This window comes from Sapajus apella, unplaced genomic scaffold, assembly GCF_009761245.1.
Source record: "Sapajus apella isolate SASKATOON/1434 unplaced genomic scaffold, GSC_monkey_1.0 scaffold2, whole genome shotgun sequence".
Classification (NCBI taxonomy): domain Eukaryota; kingdom Metazoa; phylum Chordata; class Mammalia; order Primates; family Cebidae; genus Sapajus; species Sapajus apella.
The window spans coordinates 83,329,669-83,353,556 of NW_022436942.1; the positions used below are offsets into that span (position 1 = coordinate 83,329,669).

At 51.2% G+C, this 23,888-nt stretch overlaps 1 protein-coding gene across 2 annotated transcripts in view; it reads left to right on the plus strand.

Annotated features, from left to right (window-relative positions):
- Window positions 1-23,888, plus strand: part of AACS (acetoacetyl-CoA synthetase) — a 78,590-nt gene that overhangs the window by 14,457 nt on the left and 40,245 nt on the right. For both annotated transcript variants that reach the window (XM_032243990.1, XM_032243999.1), the window contains exons 4-7: window positions 5,085-5,198; window positions 9,561-9,658; window positions 21,560-21,674; window positions 21,847-21,928. In XM_032243990.1, the coding sequence (XP_032099881.1) occupies window positions 5,085-5,198; window positions 9,561-9,658; window positions 21,560-21,674; window positions 21,847-21,928 (409 nt within the window). The remainder of the gene's footprint in view (window positions 1-5,084; window positions 5,199-9,560; window positions 9,659-21,559; window positions 21,675-21,846; window positions 21,929-23,888) is intronic.

The window sequence follows — 23,888 nt, forward strand, 5'->3', positions numbered from 1 at the left end:
TTTTTGAGATGGAGTCTTGCTTTGTCACCCAGGCTGGAGTGCAGTAGTGCAATCTTGGCTCACTGCAACCTCTGCCTCCCCTGTTCAAGTGATTCTCCTGCCTCAGCCTCCCAAGTAGCTGGGACTACAGGCGTGCACCACCATGCCCAGCTAACATTTGCGCTTTTAGTAGAGATGGGGTTTCACTGTGTTGGTCAGGCTGGTCTTGAACTCTTGACCTTGTGATCCGCCTATGTTGCCCTCCCAAAGTGCTGGGATTATAAGTATGAGCCATCATGCCTGGCCAGGCTAATTTTTTTTAAGTTTTCTTTTTTTTTTTTTTTTTTTTTTTTCATAGAAATGAAGTTTCACCATGTTGCCCAGGCTGGTCTTGATCTCCTGGGCTGAAGCGATCCACCCACTTTAAGCACTCCAAAAGTGCTTGGATTACAGGCATGAGCCACCACACCCAGCCAGGTCTTTTTTTTCCAATTGGCATATAATTCATGTACCACAGAAACAGCCTTTTAAAGCCCACAGCTCAGTGCTTTTTAGCACTTTCAAGAGGTTGTGCAGCCACCACCTCTAATTCCAGAACCTTTCCATTTTCTGAAAGGAAACCTCATTCCAATTAGCAGTTGCTCCCCATTCCTGCCTCCCCAGCTCCCGGCACCCACCTGTCTGCTTTCTTCCATGGATTTCCCTGTTGTGGTCATGTCGTATAACTGGATTATACAATATGTGACCTTTTGTGACTGGTTACTTTTGCTCAGCACAGTGTCACCAATGTTCATCCACACTGTGGCATGGATCGGTATTTCATTTGTTTTGTGTCCTGATAATCTTCCATAGTGTGGATAGACCATGTTTCACTGATCCCTCAGCGGCTCCTGTGAGGCTGGCCTGCCCCAGACACTGCGATGTAGGTGGGGACGTCCCTAGGGTGGCAACCCAGTCAACCCAGTCACGTCTTTCGTAATCCTGTGACGGAGAATGAGAACGCTGTCTCTCTTTTCTTTTCCTGGTCCCTTTAAATATGTGTGCTTCAACCCAGTGTCTCAGACGCTTCATGAGGTCCTGGTTTCTCCGGGAGAGTACAAACTGTCAAATGTGAATCTTCTTAAAAAAACCAAAGCCCCAAAACTAAAAATCAGTAATATACTTGAGTCCTAGTGATGAAATAAGCCAGTCTTCCCAGAACTTGTAATACTGGTGTCTGGGTGGAGACTGAACTGGGTGGGGTGTCTGTCTCTCTCAGTTATATACCGTGTGGGCTGAGCTCAGCCAGTTGCCTTTTATTTTTTTAAACCCAGCCCTGTCTAGAGGGTGAGTTAAGGCGGTAGGGTTATAATTCTGTGTCTGTTTCACACCCCCCGCCCCTTTACCTTAACCTCTCTCCTCTTCACTCCCACCTTCTCTTCCCTTTTAAATATTTTAGCCCCTTCTTCTTTTTTTTCTTTTTTCTTTTTGCGACGGGGTCTAGCTCTGTCACCCAGGCTGGAGTGCAGTGTCTTGCTCACGGGTCACTGCAACCTCCACCTCCCTAGTTCAAACAATCCTTCCACCTCAGCCTCCTGAGTAGCTAGGGTCGCACGCATGCGCCACCACAGCCAGCTAATTTTTGTATTTTTAGTAGAGTTGGGGTTTCACCATGTTTGCCAGGCTGGTCTCAAACTCCTGACCTTTGGTGATCTGCCCATCTCAGCCTCCAAAGTGCTGGGCTTACAGGCGTGAGCCACCTCGCCCGCCAGAGCCCCTTCTTTTAATGAGTTTTCCCTTCCTTGTGTTTGCAATGGGAATAAGTACCCTCCAGCCAGTGATCACAGTTAATTCACAAATTGGAGCCCTTACCTAAGCAGGACCTGAGCACCTGATTATTGGCTTGGGGGCTTTAAGATCATTGTGTTTTGTTTTCTGCATGTTTCCTGACTTATTTACCCAGCTGCGTGCAGGTCAGGTGCTCACGCTCTGCTCCACACTCACTCGGACACTCTCAGCAGAACTCATCTCTCCTATGGATGATCCCTGTGAAAGCCACGCGATGCCCTACTTAAAAAAAAAAAAAATGTATATATATACATATATATATATATATATATATATATGCACAGTTGCCTTCACGCTCCAGCGAGTGGAGCAAATGACATGCATTAGCCCATCGGTATTGAGATGGTTAGAACAGCTGCCTGCGCAGCACATTTCGTTCGTGAAGTGTGGCTATCAGGTTTACAAGTATTTTCATACGATAGAAATTTACCTGGGCTGGGAATGTGGGAGAGGTAAGGAAAAGGCTGCCCCAGGGCAGCTAGGAAAGGATGAAGGGGAAACTCTTACAACTCTAGGCAGATAGGAACAAAAAATGATTTTTTTTTTGAGAGGGAGTTTCACTCTTGTTGTCCAGGCTGGAATGTAATGGTGTGATCTCAGCTTACTGCAGCCTCTGCCTCCTGGGTTCAAGATTTTCTCCTGCGTCAGCCTCCTGAGTAGCTGGGATTACAGGCACGTGCCACAATGCCCTGCTCATTTTGTGTTTTTATTAGAGATGGGGTTCTACCATATTGGACAGGCTGGTCTTGAACTCCTGACCTCAAGTGATCCACCTGCCTCAACTTCCCAAAGTGCTGAGATTACATGTGTGAGCCACCATTCCCAGCCTGATTTTTTTTTTTTTTTTTTTTTTGAGGCAGGGTCTTGATCTATTGCCCAGACTGGAGTGCAGTGGTGCAGACTCACTGCACACTTGACCTGGGTTCAAGCGATTCTACCACTTCAACCTCCCAAGTAACAGCCTCCCAAGTAACAGGCATACGCCACCATGGCTGTCTATTTAAATTTTTTTTTTTTTTTTTTTTGAGACGGAGTTTCGCTCTTGTTACCCAGGCTGGAGTGCAATGGCGCAATCTCAGCTCACCGCAACCTCCGACTCCTGGGTTCAGGCAATTCTCCTGCCTCAGCCTCCTGAGCAGCTGGGATTACAGGCATGCGCCACCATGCCCAGCTAATTTTTTGTAGCTTTAGTAGAGACGGGGTTTCACCGTGTTGATCAGGATGGTCTCGATCTCTTGACCTCGTGTCCAACCGCCTCGGCCTCCCAAAGTGCTGGGATTACAGGCTTGAACCACCGCGCCCGGCTTAAATTTTTTTTTTGAGAGATGGGGTCCTCCCTATGTTGCCTAGGCTGGTCTTGAACTCCTGGGTTCAAGTGATCCTCCCATCTCAGCCTCTCAAAGTGCTGGGATTACAGGTGTAAGCTATAACATCTGGCTGCAAAAAGCCAGATTTATGCCAAGGGGAAATCAGGATGTTTATTCACTTTGGAAAAGAAATAATTCATGTTATAGAATTGAAAAGTGGGCCGGGCGCGGTGGCTCAAGCCTGTAATCCCAGCACTTTGGGAGGCCGAGGCGGGTGAATCACGAGGTCAAGAGATCGAGACCATCCTGGTCAACATGGTGAAACCCCGTCTCTACTAAAACTACAAAAAATTAGCTGGGCATGGTGGCGCGTGCCTGTAGTCCCAGCTACTCAGGAGGCTGAGGCAGGAGAATTGCCTGAACCCAGGAGGCGGAGGTTGCGGTGAGCCGAGAGTGCGCCATTGCACTCCAGCCTGGGTAACAAGAGCGAAACTCCGTCTCCCTAAATAAAAAAAAAAAAAAAAAAAGGAATTGAAAAGTGATGATCAGTCGGGCGTGATGGCTCATGCCTGTAATTTCAGCACTTTGGGAGGCTCAGGTGGGTGGATCATGAGGTCAAGAGATCAAGACCATCCTGGCCAAGATGGTGAAACCCTGTCTCTACTAAAAATAAAAAAAAAAAAAAATTAGCTAGGTGTGGTGGTGCCCACCTGTAGTCCCAGCTACTTGGGAGGCTGAGGCAGGAGAATCACTTGGAACATGGGAGGCAGAGGTTGCAGTGAGCCAAGATCATACCACTGTACTCCAGCCTGGTGAAAGAGTGAGACTCCATCTCAAAAAAAAAAAGGAAAGAAAAGCAATGATCAATCAGGAGCAAAAGTTTTGTATCAAGATAATGGTCAAAGGATAACTTCTGTACTGTAGAAATTATCTTCAGATCATTTTCCTGTACCTTCGCGACACTGAGTCTTACTTGTATTGGTTACCTTTCCATGTCACAGATTACCTGAAAGCCATAGCTTAGAGCAGACATTTCTTAGCTCCCAGTTTCTGTGGGTTACAATCCAGCAGCGGCTTAGCTGCGTGGTCACTCATCAGATTGCAGCGATGACACATGCACGTTGCATCCACGTCTCTTTCCTGGAACCACGCACATGCATGTTGCCTCCACGTCTGTTTCGGGAGACCACACATATGCACATTGCACCCACATGCAAACTGCATCCACGTCTGTTTTGTGGGACCACGCACATGCATGTTGTTTCCTGGGGTTGCTGGTGTACTGCAGTTATGGAGGATGTAACCACCGGGGAAGCTGGGTGAGGGGGACATGGGACCTCTCTATTCCTTCTTTGCAGTTTCTTGTGAGTCTGTAATTATTTCAAAATTTAAAAACCTCCTACGATTATAATCGAAGGATTCTTCAGTTGATAAAAGCATTCCCAGTAGAAAATCTTATTTTTTTTAAATTTGTTTTGAGACAGGCTCTCGCTCTGTTGCCCAGACTGGAGGTCAGTGCTGTGATCATGGCTCATGTGATCCTCCCACCTCAGCCTCCTGAGTAGCTGGGACTACAGATGCGCGCCATCATGCCTGGCTAATTTTTACATTTTTGGTAGAGATGGAGGTCTCTGTTGCCTGGGCTGGTCTTGAACTCCTGGGCTCAAGCAGTCCTCCCACCTCAGCCACCCAAAGTGCTGAGATCACAGACGTGAGCAAGAACCTGGCCTAATAGAGAATCTTGACGCAGCACATGTTGTTAGTGTGTTTCCGCGGCTGACTCTCACACAGCCTTTCTTCTGCGGGAAGTTGAGCTGACCTGTATCTTGGCTTGTTCCCTGCATCTGTTTACTCTGGGTGTGGGTTAATAACCTGCATTAAAACAGGTGGGATTTTTCATTCAGTGTCTATGGCTTGCACACTTTCTTTTTGCGGTGGCCTGTGTACAATTTACCTGTTTTCTCTTCCCAGGGGAAGGCAAAGAGGAAATTGTGAAGGTGACTTTTGAAGAGCTGAGGAGAGACGTGGCTTCGTTTGCAGCAGCGATGAGGAAAATGGGTGTGAAGAAAGGAGATCGGGTCGTTGGTAAGTATTTTGGGTGCTGGTGATGGTTTGAGGGAAGAGATCAAGCTAGAGTGGGTAGTGTGAAGGTCAAGATGACTTTCGAACAAGGGGGAGTCCTGTCATATTACATTGTGGGACTTGGGTTCTACATGCAAGGCAAAAAATTTAGACGAAGGAAAATCGCTGAAAAATTACCCTGCTCTTCGAAGGCAGGAATTTGCTTTGCTTTGTGCCCTGCTTTGTCCCAGAGCCTAAACAATTCCAGGAACACCGAGGGATTGATGTTCAGTGTTGGTCTGCCAGATTCAAACCATTCAATGTTGGTTTGCCGGAAGAATGAAGGCACCTTTATGAGTTAGCCCTGCAGCCAGGCAGGGCAGGAAAGGGCAGTCCGGGCAGCAGCAGCATCCTGTGCAGAGGCCTGGGGACAGCTCGTGGGAGGTGTCACGGGGCCATGGGAGCTCTGTGGGGTGGAACGTGGAGTGCAGGAGGTGGGGCAGGTGCCCAGGTCTCATCCCAAAGGCCTCGCCCACCTGCTTTGCCTCGTTTCCTGAGGTGTTGGTCCGTTCTGACCTCCCTTCAGAGCCATAAAGCAAGGGAAGTAGGAGCAAAGAGCAGGCCCCACGTGAGGACGCTTCTGGAAGGAGCTGGGGCTGGAATCTGCAGACCAAGAGGTGTGGCTCGTCCTCCCGCCCTGGGCGGGGCCCCTCCTTTGTTCCCTGGGGTAGCAAGTGAGGATTTCCCACTAAGAACTACTTAGGTATTTTTCTTACAATTTTCCTTTCCCCCTGGCTTCTGGAAAAATGTAAAGGCCTGTACATGGACCTGTTCTTTGCTCCAAGCAACTTGTTAGTGAATTGAGATGCAGGCAGGTGTGTACATGGGGATGAGCAGGTGCAGACGAAGGTGATTTATCTTCCAGTGCAGCCCGGGTGGTCGGGGCTCCCGACCTCCCTCCCTTTCCCCTGCACATTATGGAACAAGGACGGCAGGAGGCGGGTGGCAGGAAAAGCCACGGGGGAGGGGCGTGGGCTTTAGAGCCTTGGTGTTTGGCACGGGTGTACCTCCCCGAGGGAACTTACTGCAAATTGAAATTACTTTTGCAAAAGCAGCTTGTTTGCAGAGAGGCAGGGGGAGCCGGGTGGCCCTGTTGTGTATGAGTGCTGGACCAAGAATCCTGTGCGTCAGGCCCCTCCGCTGCCCTGTCTTCTCCTGGAGTAACAGGACGGGGCATGCAGTTAGTGCCCAGTGTGTGTTAGCTGACCAGAGAGGAATCCAGGGATGGGCATGTCAGCTGCCTCCTGCCTCAACCCTTGGTGGCCTGTTCTCCTTCTGCCTGTCCTCGGGGTTCACTCTGGTTCGTCGGGGTTGCTGCCCAAACATTACCTTCTCAGAGGCTGCACCTGGGTAGCCTTCGAAAAGTACCTCACGTTCTTCCTGCACCTGCTTTGTTTGTAGCCCTCATGGCTCACTTGTCATTTCGGGGATCCTGTGTGTGCACATGTGTCCTCGGTACTAGAGGGCAGGGGCTTTATTTTCTCCTCAGGGCTATATGTTACTTTGTAAAGAGTGCCTGGCCCCAGGCATCATCTAAGAAGTGTTTATTGAATGAATGGCTGTGGGAATTGGGCTGATGATCAGAGCAGGCTTTTTTTTTCTTTTTGAGACAAGGTCTCACTCTGTTGCCCAGGCTGGACTGCAGTGATGTGATCATGGCTCACTGCAGCCTCGAACTCCCGGGCTCCAAGGAATCCTCCCACCTCAGTCTCTTGAGTAGCTGGGACTATAGGTGCGTGCCACCATGCCTGGCTAATTTTTCTATTTTTGGTAGACACAGGGCCTTGCTATGTTGCCCAGGTTGTTCTCAAACTCCTGGACTCCAGCGATCCTGCTGCTTTGGCCTCCAAAAGTGTTGGGATTACAGGGGTGAGCCACTGTGTCCCGCTGCAAAGCAGGCATTTTTAAGGCCGAAACCTCACTTCTTTTGGGTTCTTCCTGGTCTGATTTAATCTGTACCCTTTTAAGGTCTTGTTAGTGAATTGAGATGCAGGAATAGGAATGCAAAATGTTCTAGTCTCCAGTTTTTGTCTTCCCTCCAATTCTCATTTTAAAAAATCTCCTTTTGAAACAAACATTTCTGAGCGAAGGAAAGACAGAACAGGTTATATTGGGGACAACCAGGGTTCCTCTGGGCTGTGCTTTCTTTGAGGAGATGCCTGGCTCCAGTGCCCCGGACCCTTCAGAGTTGAGCTGGTCTCCTGTTCCCCAGACATTTTGTGGGTCTCAGTTGGATACCAATTTGGCCTGATTACAGGATTTGGGACTTTGAGTTTCCCAGAAAACACTAGAAAATGATTCTGAGGATTAATGGGGTAGGGTGCTTTAGAGTCTTCGAAAGATGGAGTTAAAGCTGAGCCTCGCTCCGTTTTCCTTTGTCTGTGAAGTGGTCCCCAGGGTTGGCGTATGATGTGCCACAGGAGAAGGGCCGGCTCCTCCCCGGTTGTCAGCCGCATGGAGTCAGTTGGTTACGCAGCCTCCCCGGGCACCGAGTCCTGCCCTGCCCCTGCGGCTGACAGTGTTGAGATGCTTCAGTTGACACTCATCTTCGAGGCAAACTCAGCAAACGCCAGCCATCTGTCGGATGTGGTGGAAACCCATGGGGGTGTGACCCCCGCCCCTTGGATGCTTATGGCCCAGCCGGGGAAATGTGTGTGAATCCAGACAAACAGAAATACCTACTGCGTGGGAGAGAAGGAGGGACAAAGGGAGACGGCTGACCAGGGACCCCTGGGGAGCACCTGGGCAGCTGTACCTTGCTCTGATCAGGCCTTGGCTGTGGCCCTTCGTCTCCCGACTGCCTTCTGCTCCACTGTGCAGGTCCTTTCCTCTGGAATGTGTAGAGTGAGCTGGTTGATGGATCATAGTGTCTGTGGCCATGAGGATTCCCTGCTTCTGTTGTCATGAAAGCCAGCCTACTCGGGGGAGGGCCAGAGGACCTCTGCCCCGTAAAGGCCTGACTATACTGCTTGTGTTCTTCATTCCCTCTCCTCTCTATCCATCCACCCAGCCATCCCTTAGTCCACCTGTCCATTCATCCATCCATCAACCATCCATCTCCCATCCATCATCCATCCTTCTTTTCACCTACCCATCCATCCATCATCTATCTATCCATCCATTCATCTATCTTCTGCCCATCATCTACCCATTTATCCACCCATCTTCCATTTTTCATTCCTCATCCATCGTTTATCCAACCATCCATCCAACTGTCTATACATTCTTCTATCTGCCCATTTACCCATCATCCATCTGTCCATCCATTCATCTATCCTCCACCCATCATCTACCCATTCATCCATCCATTCTCCATCCCTCATACATCATCCATCCAACTATCTATCCATCCACCAGTCTACACATTCTTCTCTCCACCTACCTATTCAGCCATCATCCATCTATCCATCCATTTATCTATCCTCCATCTGGCATCCATCCATTCATCCATCCATCCGTCTTCCATTCATTATCCCTCATCCATCATCAATCCATCCATCCGGCATCCCTCCATTCATCCATCCGTCTTCCATTCATTATCCCTTATCCATCATCCATCCATCCATCCATCCATCCATCCTTCTTTCCTTCCATCCATCCATCTGTCTATATATCCAACCATGTATTTCCATTCATCCTTCCATCCATCTGCCAGCTAGCAAGTATCTGAGGACCCTTGCTGTGCGGGGCATGGTAAAAGGCATTTAGCAAAGCAAAGAACAAGACAGGCAAAGTCCCAGTCCTCATGTGAGAACCAGATACTAAATGACCAGTTATATAGGTGATTACTCAGTTGAAGTTACAGTCAGTTTGGTGGTGAAGAAGAAATACAGTGTGCTTTGCAGGTGACTAGTGGGGGACCTGAGTTCACAAGGTTGGGGGCAAGTTGGCCTTGGAGAAGGCTGCTCTGATGAAGTTTCGTTTGAGTGAAGAGCTGCAGGATGAGCGTACACTGAGTGGAGGCGGCTGGTGGGCTTGGAGGTTTTCAGCAGATCAGACAGCTGTGCAAAGGCCCTGAGGCAGGTGGTGATTAGGACAAGTGAGAATCGGAAAGAAGGCTGCTGCAGCCAGATCCCAGGAGGGGCAGGGAGCAGAGCGAGGAGAGGCCGCAGGGTCACTCTCATCAGAGCATGGAGAATGGACTGCAGAGGCATGGTGGGTAACAGGCAGTTCAGCTGGGTGGGGGAGGTGGTCATGATCCTCAGGCAGTTCAGGGCCAGCCCCCCTCCCACACTGGCTCTGGCTCTCAGAGGAACCTTTAGGACGCCTGCTGCCTCCATCCCACACACCCTGAACCCAAGGCTTCTTCCTGTGTCGTTTCCACAGGTTATTTACCCAACAGTGAGCACGCTGTCGAGGCGATGCTGGCCGCGGCAAGCATCGGCGCCATCTGGAGCTCCACGTCCCCAGACTTCGGTGTGAATGTGAGTCAGGGTCTGTGGCAGAGGGGGCACCCCGTGCCCTGTGAGCATCCTGGGCAGGGGCAGTATGGGTGAATTCCCGGGGAGCTGGACAGCAGTGTTAGCCCAGCAGGTGGAGGTAGCGTTGCAACGGCCTCTATGGGGAGAGGAGGAGGCAGAAAGACCTGGGTCTTGTTCTTCCTTTTTTTTCCGAGATGGAGTCTTGCTCTGTTGCCAAGGCTGGAGTACAATGGCACAGTCTTGGCTCACTGCAAATTCCGCCTTCCGGGTTCAAGGGATTCTCCTGCCTCAGCCTCCCCAGTAGCTGGGATTCCAGGCACCGTCCACCATGCCCTGCTAGTTTTTGTATTTTTAGTAGAGATATGGTTTCAGCATATTGGCCAGGCTGGTCTCGAACTCCTGACCTTGTGATCCGCCTGCCTCGGCCTCCCAAAATGCTGGGATTACAGGTGTGAGGCACCGCGCCCCGCCTGGTTCTTTCTTTCAAGTAGTCCTGATGTTCCCTGCCCGCTGTGTTCATGGAAGACCCGGCAGGTGGCGGGTGCAGCAGCCAGTGTTGCTAACGTCTAGCGAGGTCACCCTGTCTTCCTCACCTGGGAGTTAGTGGCCACATGAGGTTTTCTAAGTGTACGTCCTCCAAGGACAGTTTTCTAGGTTTGTTCTGAAAGTCCTGCTCACAGAAGTTCCTTGGGACCTCGCTGTGTTGGTTTCTGCTGTTTCCAGCCCCTTCCTCTGGACCTGTGCTCGTGGTGTATGTGTGTGTGTGTGCACCCTGGGAGGCCAGCCTCTCTGTCCCCAAACTGCCCCAGGGTGTGTCCAGCTGCCCAGAGTGGCCCAGGTAGGGCCTGAAGCATGTGCTGATCCCCGCTGGGGACACCTGGCCTCTCGGTTCCTCCACGGGGTGAATGAAGCAGCTGCAGAGTGGGTCTTCCCAGGGCCCTCTCCTGGCTGCAGAACCTTGGGCGTCAGGGACCGTCAGGAGCCAGGAGACCCCATTAGAGGACACATGGCATCCGTGTCCCTGACCGCGCCTCCTGGTGCCAGCTGCATCTGTTCTGTGCCGGGCCCTGCGCCGTACGTCAGTCCACAGCAGCAGCCGCGGGTGTGGCCACCGGCCCTTTAGAGCTTAGTGCCTGGAGTTGGGGGGGCTCTGTGCTTGTCCACAGGTGAGGCTTTTTCGGTGTAAGCTTAGAAACTGTGTCCACTTGGAGGCTTGCTTTGTCAGTAAGGTTTTGGAGGAGGAGTCTCCTTTCTCCACACCATGGAAGGAGAGATCAGACACAGGCCTGGTGGGTGAGACTGGCCGGCTGTGCATCAGGCCTCGGCACCAGCCCGGCTGATGATGGAGCCCTGCTGAATTCGGGGAGGGCGTGGCCACCCTATAGATCTGCACTCATGGCTGGATGGCTGTGCCCTGCCTTCTGGAACTTTCCTGTGTTCTTTTCCAGGCCATCTCACCCTCAGACCTCCCCAGGTCAGCAGGGACTGACCTGAGGCAGAAACTCAACCTGTGGCCTCTCCTGTCCCAAGGCCCTCTGTGGGGGCTGCCTGGGCTGCTGGGGCCAGCGGTGTCCTTGTGGGAGGGTCTGGAGGGGTGGGGTTTCCGGACACTGTTGCTCTCAGACCTCTCAGCTGACCTTGAGCCACACTGTCCAGGGCAGAGGGAAGGGCCCCAGGGTCATGCGGCAGGACCCTGGGTATGCTCAAGGCCGGGTGGGCTGGCTGCCTCTGCTCCACGAGGCTTCCTTGATCAGTGTCCTTGGCAAGTGCCCTGGTGTCCACAGAGGGAGAATGTTGACAATGTCAGTGCAACTGCAGGGAGCCCGTGCAGTCGGCAGGGACCACATTAGTGTGGATTCAGGGACAGGGTGTGACCCTCCAGGCAAACCCAGTAAGCATTAGCTACTGTTGACTAGTCTGGACATGGGTGTGTTTTGAGTTAAACTGTGACTGTTTAACCTTTTGTAAACGGGTTGTGAGAGGCTGGGAGAGACATGTGTGGCTGGGGAGTGATCATGGCTTCCCATGGCTGGAGTCCCTCCCCTCTGCCCCTGGAGAGGTGATGTCAGAGCTCCTGGAATCGGCCTTTGGTGTCATGTCTGGAGCCAGTGGGTGGAGAGAGGGAGAGCCTCTGACTCCATGTGTCTGCAGCGGCAAGGCTGGCCCCTAGCCTGTCCCACAGCTGCTTTCAGGCTCACTGGGTCATTGTCCTATGCACATGTCACTCCCTGCTGACCCCCGTCCAGCAGGCTCTGCCCATCCTGGCAGGACCCAGGAGGGATGCATGGCTCTGTAGCAAACATGGTCTCTGGGACCTGGCCAGGATTGGTCCAGGGTTTTATGGAATCACAGCCTCCCGGAGCCACCTCTGGAGCGGGAAGTGCTGGCCGAGCTGCTGGGTGCACTAGATGGCAGCATGGCTCTGCTCACCCCGAGGCTCCCCCGGCTTCTGGGAAGAGAACAGTCCCAGGCCCTGCGGCTGTGTCTCAGGTCAGAAAATGACAGGGCCACCCACCCCCCTGCTGAGATGCTTCTCTCTGTCCCTTATTTTGCTAGTTTCCGAGGTATAGACTCCATCCTATTGGAGATGTGTGTGACGTGTATTACTCACACTCGAAGTGAGATCCAGTCATTGGCAGGGAGTCTGGCAGCGTTTGGCGGCTTCATGGCTGGCATTATTGGGCTGTGCTCCGGCTGCGTGCACCCGGCATGGGAGGCCCTGCGTGAATGCCATGTGGCATAGCGCTTGGTGCCACACACACCTGGACACCCGCTGTCTGAGTTGAGCAAGGACCTGGCATGGTCAACTGCACCAAAGCCTCTGCTCACCCTCCGTTTACTATCCTTGTTCGGGGGCTAAAACTAACAGGGATGAATTCCTGGAGTTGCTGACGAAGTGGGGCTGGAACTGAGCCAAGGCTGATGAGTTCTGGGCTGGTGGATGGTTCCCTGCATTGGTTTGCAGATCTCTGCTTTAAAAAGAGGTCCCGTTTTTAATTTCCGGCATCACCATATTAAGCTTCAGGTGGTGCCCCATTTTCGGTAAGGGGCGCTTTTCAGAAACTGCAGTGAAATGTGAATATCTTCCCTTTGGAATCATATTTTCTGTTGCTTTGAAATCAGATTTCTTTGAATCACAGAGAACATTGTAAAGGGAAATTGCCATTCTCCATTGACTTCTGGTCTCTGTTGATGGAGTCCTACGGTTGTTCTTGTAGGTTCACGCGCCTGCCCACTGAGAGCTCCTTGGCTGGCTGCGCTGGGTGCTAAAGGCACCCTCTGCTGCAGAGCGACAGACCGCAGTGGGCTGGGCATCCGTCCTTCCTTGATGACACTGGCGGAATGCGTTTCTGGCTCCGTCACTCCCTGTGCTTTACTTCCACCCTGTTCTGGGCTCTCTCCCACCATTGCCCACCTCCCTCTGCCCGCTCTCTGCTGGCTGCCTGGGCATCTCAGGTTGCCTTACTAATGCTTTTGGTCTCGGAGGGCATTGCCAGGTTGGGGAGGTGCCCTGTTCTCAGGGTTCCCAACCTTTCCAGCCTCAGCAAGTTCTCTAGGTCCTGAGTCTTTTGATGCCTTTGGGTTTTTTGTTTCACTGTTTACCTTTGAGCCTTTGCCATCTTCAGAGATGCCAGGGAAGGCCACCCTCTGATCCCTGCACATGAGAGGGCCCAGCCTGCCTTCAGGTGGCCGTGTGTGTGTGTGTAAATGGGACAGCCATTCTCGCTCGCTCTGGGTGGCTGTCAGCCTGATTCAACACCGGCTGTTGGTTTCAATGCTTGATTGGTTGCTAAGCACCGTATTCGGGTCAGACACATGTTCATGGGTGTGTTTGTTTTGTTGCAACATGAAAGCATCCTCGAACAGCTCTCCTGGGCCGGAACAGGCTGACAGCTGGTTTCGATGCTCGAGATCTTGACCCCTGCTGGTCCAGCCGGGAAAACCTCAGCTGTGGCAGAGGACTCCTGAGTCTTTTCATGGGGGTAGGACCCAGACCTCTGATTCGGAGACACTTGTCTTTGTAGCCTGATCACTGTCACTGTGCCTGGGGTCCTGTGGCATGTGAGCCCCAGATCACTGGCAGGCTTGGTCCTTTCACCCTGAGATCGTTGTCACCCTGTACTGGGCTAGTTCTCTGAGATGCCAGCTTCCATGTGGAAACTCTGCTGACCTCCGGGGTTCTCCCTGGCCGGCTCCCTCTGTTTCCTCCCTGGCCTCGGGCTTCCTAGCAGGTCTTCCTCTGGGCCCCACCCCACCTGACGCTGCTTCTTGAACTCTGTGTCCTCAGTTCAGAACGGCCTCTCCTCCCTCCCACCTACCTGGCGGGACATGCTTATCCTTGACTCCTGGCTTAGGTAGGAGATGCCATCTCCAGAGGCTTTCTGGGCTTCCTCCTGTTCCTCCTGATGCAGCCTGCTGCGGTGCCTCAGCACCCGAATCTGTTCCATGTCCAGTATTAGTTTTTTCTGATTGGAGCCAGCACAGCGGTGAGGAGCACCAGCACCCATGTCAGACGAGCCAGGCTGTAGCCGGGCTGGGTCTCTGGCCAGCTGTGAGGCTTCGGGCAAGTCACTCACCCCGTTTCTGCCTGATCAGGGATAGGGAATGGATACTGTTTCCCCTCTCTTAGGGCTTGAAGGTCAAATTAGTGAGTGCCTCTAACCAGCTCCGCCTGGAGCCTGGCACATAGTAAGCACTCAATAAACGCTCAGTATGTTTCACTGGCAATCATTTCTTCCCCATTAAACCAAGGACTCTCGGTCCATCTTAGAATCCTGGGCACAGAGAGGGCACCAGTATAGACATGCCACTTGTGGTTTGCATGTTTGCTACAGCAGAGGTCTGGACAGGCCCCTTGTCTGCGGGTGAGGGAGCTTGGCTGTCAGGAGTGTGGGGACTCACTTTGCATAAGGGGTGGCTGAGGCTGGAGGGAGCCAGGTGCAGGGATGCCTTGTCCAGGGCCACATGGGCAGGAAAGAGAGGAGTAAGGCCCAAAGTAGGTCGAATCTGTTACCTTGATATTTGCGTAGAGACAGCCTCAGAAGTAAATAGAGGGACACTCAAGTCCCAGCGGGACATGAATGAGTCTGGGAAATCACTGTGCATGCCCTTAGGCGACTGGACGTGGTGTCTTTCCAGGAAGGGCAGGCACTTGCTTTCGCAGACTCACCTGGCTGGGGTGAACTTCTGTTTGGACACCTCGTTTCAGTGCCGGTGCCCGGGCGCTGTCTAGAGGGTGAAGCCGTCTCTCCTGGATGCTTCCGTCCCGGTCTCCTGCCCATCAGAGGTGGTGGGGAAGGAGGAAGAGGTAGCATTCACAGTCCAAGAGGGTTTGGTGCCAGGAAGGGCCATTTCTGGATGTTCTCACTTGCCTTCTGGTGGTTTTGGGCAGGGTGTGTGTTAGTATCAGACCCAAGGAGGGTAGCCCTGGTGGCCTGTGGAGTAAATGCTGGTGGGACTGGGGTGCCACCTGCTTGCAGACTCATCCTGGTGCCTCTGGGCTCCTGGGGGTCGCCATTTTGGGGCTTTCTGCAGCCACCTCTGTGTAGCAGTTTAGAGTAGAAGAAGTAGGAAATAGTCTTTGCCCACCAAGAGTGTCACCGAGGAAGGGGTGCTGGGGGTACACTTAAAATGGAGGATGGAGGAGGTAGACGGTGACCAAGGGCCTGCTGTCCTGAGGCCAGGGTCCAAGTCCCTGCCAACTGCATGTCCCAGGCATTTTTTTAAAAAAGACTGATGCTAAAGTTGGCCAGTGTTTTACTTAAAAAAAAAAAAAGGTGTTTGGGGGCAGCTCCCAGGGCGTCTCTGTAATAATGCACAGTCATTCCCTCGTCCGCCCCCGAGCTTTGCTGAGGGGCAGAGGAAGTGGCGAAGTGGCGGGAGTAGAGAGAGGCTTGGCTGGGGACTTGCAGGTGTGCGCCTCCTCCCGGGCCTTCTGCGGTGGCCGTGGTGTTCAGCTTGAGGAGGACCCCTGGTTCCTGTCATGACTTTGCTTCCCCAGGGCACTTCCATCCTTCCTTCCCCCTGTCCAGTCTGCCCCGGGGTCGGGGGGCTGCCAGAAGTTCTCAAGACTCAGGGAGCCCCAGATGAGCTCACAAGTCCCCAGGGGTCCCCTATCTCAGTAACCGCTCCCACCACACCCTGCCAAGCCAGGAGCCCAGGCTGTGCCTCACACCCTTTCCCTCCCTTCCCTACAGGTGGCTGTTCTCCTTCCTCTCCACTGTCCTTCATACGTGTGATTCGGCGTTTCCTCGGTTCCGCCGTGACCCCGGCGAGGCTCTGCTGTCTCTCACGTGTGCTGTTGCAGTAGCTTCACACCAGTCTTTTCTGCTTCTCTCCAGTATACACCTTTCTTTCTTTCTTTTCTTCCTTTTCTTCTGAGACAGAGTCTCGTGCCGTCGCCCAGGCTGGAGTGCAGTGGCACAATCTCGGCTCACTGCAACCTCCGCCTCCCAGGTTCAAGCAATTCTCCTGCCTCAGCCTCCCGAGTAGCTGGGATTACAGGCACCTGCCACCACGCCTGGCTAAGTTTTGTATTTTTAGTAGAGACGGGGTCTCACTATGTTGGTCAGGCTGGTCTCGAACTCCTGAGTTCAGGTGATCCACCTGCCTCGGCCTCCCAAACTGCTGGGATTACAGGTGTGAGTCACCACGCCCTGCCTACTTTTTCTTTCTTTTTTAAAAAAACTTTACTCATCTTTCTACTATCCAGTATATACCCTTTAACAAGTGGATTTGAACCAGTGTTTGCTTCTGTCTCTCTCCCAGATTAAATATTCTTTAGTGGGATGGGCATGGTGGCTCACACCTGTAATCCCAGCACTTTAGGAGGCTGAAGCAGATGGATCGCTTCAGTCCAGGAGTTTGAGACCAGCCTGGGCAACATGGCGAAACCCCATCTCTACAAAAAATAAATTATCTGGGCATGGTGGTGCACAGCCTGATCCTGAGCCCAGGAGATTGAGTTTGAATAAGCTGTGATCGGGCTGCTATACTCTAGCCTGGGTGACAGTGCCAGACCCTTTCTCAAAAAAAAAAAAAAAAATCTTTAGTGACTTTCTCATTTTATTTTGTTTTGTTTTTCGCATTGCCTTTTTTTTTTTAAGACGGAGTCTCACTGTCACCTAGGCTGGAGTGCAACTCCGTGATCTCGGCTCACTGTAACCTCTGCCTCCCAGGTTCAAGTGATTCTTCTGCCTCAGCCACGTAGCTGGGACTACAGGCACGTGCCACCATGCCTGGCTAATTTTTGTATTTTTAGTAGAGATAGTGTTTCACCATGTTGGCCAGGGATCCACCTGCCTTGGCCTCCCAAAGTGATGGAATTATAGGTGTGAGCCACCGTGTCCGGCCCCCATTACCTTTTCAAGCTGTATTGCTGGAGTTTAACAGCACTATTTATTTTGCTGGATTGAGTTATATGTGGCCACTTTGCCTAACTTCGATTCGTTCTAGTGGTTTTTCTGGTGATTTTCACAGATTTTGTGCGCAGCTGTTCCCGTTGGGTGCAGGGGGCAAGCTGTTTCTAGTTCCTACCCCGTTGTGTAGGTGGGGGCATCCAGCACAGGTGCTGGTGGGCTGGGGGTGGGTGTCTTGCGTGTTCTCTTCTCACTGGGTATCTTCTCATTCACCATCAAGTGTGATATGTGCCCTCATTGTCTGCTAGATACCTTTTGTCAGTGGGGAAGCTTGCTTCAGTTTCCAGCTGATGAAAGCTTTTTGGGTGGAAAGCATGTTGCCTTTTGTCAGAAGCTTCCAAGATAATCATGCGGTTTCCCCCTTCATTAGTCCATTGCTGTAGTCGGTAACATTGGTGTGTAATCTCTGTCCCTCTCTCTTTTTTTATTTTTGGAGACAGAGTTTCAGTCTTGTTGCCCAGGCTGGAGTGCAATGGCACACTCTTGGCTTACCTCAAACTCTGCCTCCCGGGTTCAAGCAGCTCTCGTACCTCAGCCTCCTGAGTAGCTGGGATTACAGGCATACACGCCATGCCCAGCTAATTTTGTATTTTTAGTAGAGACGGGGTTTCACCATATTGATCAGACTGGTCTCAAACTCCCGACCTTAGGCAATCCGCCCGCCTCGGCCTCCCAAAGTCCTGGGATTACAGGCATGAACCACTGCTCTGGCCAATCTCCCTGTCTCTTTTGGTTGTGTGTTTCCTGTCTTTCTCTGCCTTCTGTAGCGGCTTACATGGAAGGGATGCTCTAGCTCACAGAGACCTGGTGGTGCTCTCCTGTAGAGCTGCCCACCCTGGTGTCCCTGTAGGAGGTAGACCTTTGTCGCTTCAGATGTTGTGCTGCTTTTTGAATAAATTTTGGTAGTTGATATTTTCTTGAGAAGTCATCCATCCTACCTGGATTTCAAAATCTATTAAACATTTTTTTTTGTCTGAGACAGAATCTCGCTCTGTTACCTAGGCTGCAGTGTAATGGCACGATCTCGGCTCACTGCAACATCCACCTCCCAGTGATTCTCCTGCCTCAGCCTCCAGAGTAGCTGGGACTACAGGCATGTGCCACCACGACCAACTAATTTTTGTGTTTTTAGTAGAGACGGGGTTTTACTATGTTGGTCAAGCTGGTCTTGAACTCCTGACCTCAAGGTGATCTGCCCTCCTTGGCCTCCCAAAGTGCTGGGATTACAGACGTGAGCCACTGAGCCTGGTCTAAACATTGTTTTCTTGCTCATGAATATTTTATTCCGTAGTTAAGTGTGATTTCAAGTTTTGAGAGGCCACATGCTTCAGTTTATTCATCTGCAGTGTGAGGATGATCAGGGCACCCATGTCCAAGGTTATTTTGAGCAGTAAATGAGTGAATTTTGGTCCAGCACATAGGGCAGCACCTAACACACAGTAGGTGTTCTGCAAAGGGTAACTGGCAATGTTAGGTTTCTTTTTTTTTTGAGATGGAGTCTCGGTCTATCACCCAAGCTGGAGTGCAGTGGCGCGATCTTGACTTTCTGCAACTTCTGCCTCCCGGGCTCAAGTGATTTTCCTGCCTCAGCCTTCTGAGTAGCTGGGACTACAGGCATGTACCACTATGCCTGACTAATTTTTGTATTTTTAGTAGAGGTGGAGTTTCTCCATGTTGGTCAGGCTGGTCTTGAACTCCTGTCCTCAAGTGATCTGCCTGGCTTGGCCTCCCAAAGTGCTGGGATTACAGGCGTGAGCCACCTTGCCTAGCTGAAATGTTAGGTTTTTTTCTTGATTAGATTTTTCAAGAAGCTTACTTGTATTTTAAGACAGGTTCTTGCTCTGTTGCCCAGGCTGGAGTACAGTGGTGTGACCATAGCTCACTACAGCCTTGAATTCCTGGGCTCAAGCAATCCTCCTACCTCAACCTTCCAAGTAGCTGGGATTACAGGTGCCCTGCTAATTTAATAAAAAAATTATTTGTAGCTGTCCAAGCTCATCTCCCGAAGTGTTGGGATTACAGGCGCGAGCCCCTGTGCCTGCTAAGAAGCTTATGTTATTGGTTGTTTCAGGAAAATGATTTTTGGTTTTGCTGGTCAAGTCCATCCTTAGTTTTTCCTTAAGGCTTTAATTCCTTCTCTCTTTTCCTCTCCCTGGCTACCTAATTTTTAGTGTAGTTTACTGAAAACATTGGAAATGGAAAACAATAACATTTGCAATTGTTTTCTTCTTGTGTTTCTGATAGATCGATGTTCCAGGGAGTGGGAACCCCGTCTGTCTGGTTCCCTGGCATGGTGCCTGGCACCTAGCACTTGGAACAAACAAATGCTTTCTACTCCCTAGCCTTCTCTGTTAATTCAGCTTCTAGTTTGGGAAATTGGACAGCACTGAGAGTAAACGCTCAATCCTAGAACTCTTAGCCCAGAGATTCTCAAATTTTATCACACCTCGGGATCATCTGGAGGGCTGGTGAGAACAGATTGCTGGGCCCCCTGCCTGGTTTCCGATTCATTAGGTCTGGGGCCCCAGGTGAGGCTGACGCTGCCTGCCCAGGTGACCACACTTTGAGCTGTCCAGCCTCCCTTCCCTAACACTGCCCTTTAGACTCCGGTAGAGTCAGCGCTTCTACTTCCCTGCTGAGAGTCACGGGGAGCTCTGAAAACAAATGCCGGCTATTTCTACCGGTTAATTAGTTATCCCGATGAGCTTAATTAACTTAGTCCCACCGCAGGTGGTGCTACCTGGCAGCCAGGGTGGAGGGCCCTGTCCTGTGAAGTCCTTACTCAGAGGTTCTGGGGCCACTCTCTGTGCCCTGGGGGTAGCCCAGGTGTGGTTCTTGAACTGCTTCCATCAGGCTCATGTGCAAGGGAATAGCGGCCATCTGGGTGATGCCTGTCCATGTTTGTGGATGGCAGACCCTTAACACAGGGCGACCTTGAGGATGGCTAGGAGAGAAGTGAATAGAAGCCCTGTCTGAGAGTGCTTTAATCTGTTACTAACATTAATCATCTGTTAATAATCTGGACTAACACTCAGGGAGCATCCGTGAATGTTGTGAGTTCCAGAAGCAAGCTCATGCCTTCATAGGAGGAATCCCATCTTCTAGGAAAGAGACGCCCTTGGCTGGATGCAGACTCCACGTGCAGTACAAATGGAGACGTGGGCGTGGTGATCCTGGCTTTTTAAAGATGGGGCCGTTAACTAGTGTATGCACGTGTGGGCTTATGTGATTGGTTGGCATAAATGCACTGCTTGGAGAATTCAGGTTCCTCTTTAATTGAAGATTCCAAGAGAACCAAAACATGGGACCACTTTGCTTTGCTGTCGTTGCCTCTTAGGAAGATGAGTCTTCTTTTGTATACCCTAGTGGAGCTGTGCTAACAGGCTCTTTCTGTAAAGCGGGAAATCTTTCTGGTAGTACAAACATACACTCTGTAGTCTTCCTATTTCAGTATATGTCTGTAAATACTTCTGGTATTCCTTTCTTTTTTTTCTGAGACGGAGGTTTGCTCTTGTTGCCTAGGCTGGAGTGCAATGGCCCGATTTCAGCTCGCTACAACCTCCACCTCCCGGGTTCAAGTGATTCTTCTGCCTCAGCCTCCTGACTAGCTGGGGTTACAGGTGCCTGTCACTACCATGTTCAGCTAATTTTTTATTTTTAGTAGAGATGGGGTTTCATCATGTTGGCCAGGCTAGTCTCAAACTTCTGACCTCAGGTAATCCACCTGCCTCGGCCTCCCAAAGTGCTGGGATTACAGGTGTGAGCCACTGTGCCCGGCAACTTTTGGTATTATGTGATATTGATGCCTTCCTTGGCATGGTGGTATTTCTTAAGTTATAAGTTTGGCTTTAATCAACTTTTTTTTTTTTTTTTTTAAATAGAGTCTCGCTTTGTTGCCCAGGCTGGAGTGCAGTGGCTTGATCTTGGCTCACTGCAACCTCTGCCTTCTGGGTTCAAGTGATTCTCCTGTGTCAGCCTCCCAAGTAGCTGGGATTACAGGTACATGCCACCATACCTGGCTAATTTTTGTATTTTTAGTAGAGATGGGGTTTCACCATATTGGCCAGGCTGGTCTTGAACTTCTGACCTCAAGTGATCCACCTGCCTCGGCCTCCCAAAGTGCTGGGATTACAGGTGTGAGACACTGTGGCTGTCCTCATCAACTTTATTTATTGGCCATGGGTGCTGGGACACAGGGTCCTGGTCGTGCACTGATGCTGCTGCTCTTTGTCTCCTGTGAAATGCAGTGGTCCTATTGGCTACTGAAGGTTTTTGCCATTTTGTTTTGTTAGAGACAGGGTCTCACTCTGTGCCCAGGCTGGAATGCAGTGGTGTAAGCATAGCTCACTCCAACCTTGAACTCCCAGGCTCAAGCAAGGCTCCCACCTCAGCCTCCAGAGTAGCTGGGACTACAGGCACCCACCACCATGCCTGCTGGTTTTTGCCTTTTGGATGATCAGTGATGACTTTTTCCTCCTGCTTTTAGGGTGTGCTGGACCGGTTTTCTCAAATTCAGCCAAAGCTCATCTTCTCCGTGGAGGCTGTTGTCTATAACGGCAAAGAGCACAACCACATGGAAAAGCTGCAGCAGGTGGTTAAAGGTGCGTGGCCCTTCCAGCTGCCAGCCGGCATGCCTGTGTGTGTGCACGAGTCTCCCCGGAGTCAACCTGGGTAGTCTCTGCCCTAGATTGTGGTATATTTTGTGGAAAAAAAAATCAGCAGCCAAGCATCTTTTTCCTGTACCCTTGTGTTTTCTCTTCCTGCTCCTTTCAGGCCTCCCAGACTTGAAGAAAGTAGTGGTGATTCCTTACGTGTCCTGCAGAGAGAAGATAGACATTTCGAAGATTCCAAACAGGTAATGCACCGCATTCTGACCCACAGGCCCGTGTGGAACCCATTAGAGCTCCTGCAGGGAAGTTGGTCTCTGGATCTTTCCACTTGGGGTCACTCAGAGCATTTTAGAAGTGGAGGAGGTCTTAGTTAAAAGCGTCATTTTGTAGATGAGGCACCTGAGTGAGTCCCCCAGGGCCACATAGTGAATGAATGGCAGAAGAGAGAAGGTCCCAGGAACACTCACTCTGCCGATCTGGTGTCCCTTTATGTAGGGGGCTCTGATGGGGGCAAGCCCACCTTCCCAGATTGGCCACAGAAATTCTGCATTAGAATTCACCTGTACATGCATGTGCACATGTGGCTGTATGCACTGCACACACATGCACATAACAGGGTACATGCACATCTACATGTGTGCGCACGTGCATTTATACATATGCACACATGCACAGGTGCACATGCATGAGCACATGTATATGTATGACTATGGATACATAAGCACACATACATGTATTTTTCACCCCCCCTTTTTTTTTTGAGGCAGAATCTTGTTTTGTTGCTCAGGCTGGAGTGCAGTGGCACAGTCCTGGCTCACTGCAACCTTTGTCTTCTGGGTTCAAGCGATTGTCTTGCCTCAGCCTCCCAAGTAGCTGGGATTACAGGCACCTGCTACCACACCTGGCTAATTTTTGTATTTTTAGTAGAGACAGGGTTTCACCATGTTGGCCAAGCTGGTCTCAGACTCCTGACCTCAGGTGATCCGCCTGCCTTGGCCTCCCACAGTGCTGGGATTACCGGCATGAGCCACCACGCCCGGCCTAATTTTTCACCTTTTAGGGCATGCATGTGTTCCTCATTGCTAATGACGTCTTCCTTGGTTTTTCTGACATTTATAAAAGAATAAACCACGTTCTGTGTACCAAGTAGAATTGTAAAAATCTTAATTTTGAATAGAGATTAAGGAAATGGATTATGGTTTAGTCAAAATTGAATTTGTCCCTAAGTTCTTGGAGTTACTTCCTTTAATTTTTCTTGAAGCAGCTGTTGGGGAGGGTCTGAGTGCAGGCATTTCCCCTCTCAGGGTAAGCTTTCCCTTGAGCCTCTGGGCTGCTGGAAGGCACCTTGTGTGTAGCTCCTTGAGGCCTGGTGAGGAGGGGCTGCACAGACATGGCAGGTGTCCTCATACCAGCCCTGGGAGCAGATGTGGAAGACAGGAGGAGATGGTGGAGGCCTTTTTGTTCCAGCAAGTGGTGGTTGGTGCATGGCCTATTACCATCTGTCAGGTTGTTCACAGGGCACTGAGAGGTACAAAGCATGTGTCCTGTCCTCTGGGAGTTGCAGTCCAGTTGGAGAGGCAAGACCCACCTGCAGGGAGGGTGAGCTGTGACCACTAGGACTGGGAGGGACAAGATGTGCCCAGGAGTTGGGAGCAGGGCCTGGTTGCCTCTCTGTAGGGTCTGGGGAGGTGGCATCTGTGGGTGGCTTTTAGATATGAACAGGGTGTGGGTACAGCTTTGTGTGCCGGGCACATTCCAGAGGCTGAGGGGTGCTGCAGGCAACATGGCGCCTTGGCAAGGGCTGTAGTCTCAGATCCAGCTTGTCAGGTTCAGCTCTCAGCTGTGTGACCCTGTGCAAGTGACCTCTCTGAGCCTTGTTTCTCCACCTGTAAAGTGGAGATGACATGCTACCTATATTAGGTCGTTCCTGCCTTGCTATAAAGAAATACCTGACACTGAGTAATTTATTGATTTATTTAGAGACAGAGTTTCGTTCTTGTTGCCCAGGCTAGAGTGCAGTGGCACCATATCGGCTCACCGCGACCTCCGCCTCTCGGGTTCATGCGATTCTCCTGCCTCAGCCTCCTGAGTAGCTGGGATTACAGGCATGTGCCACCATGCTCAGCTAATTTTGTATTTTTAGTAGAGATGGGGTTTCTCCATGTTAGTCAGGCTGGTCTTGAACTCCTGACCACAGGTGATCCA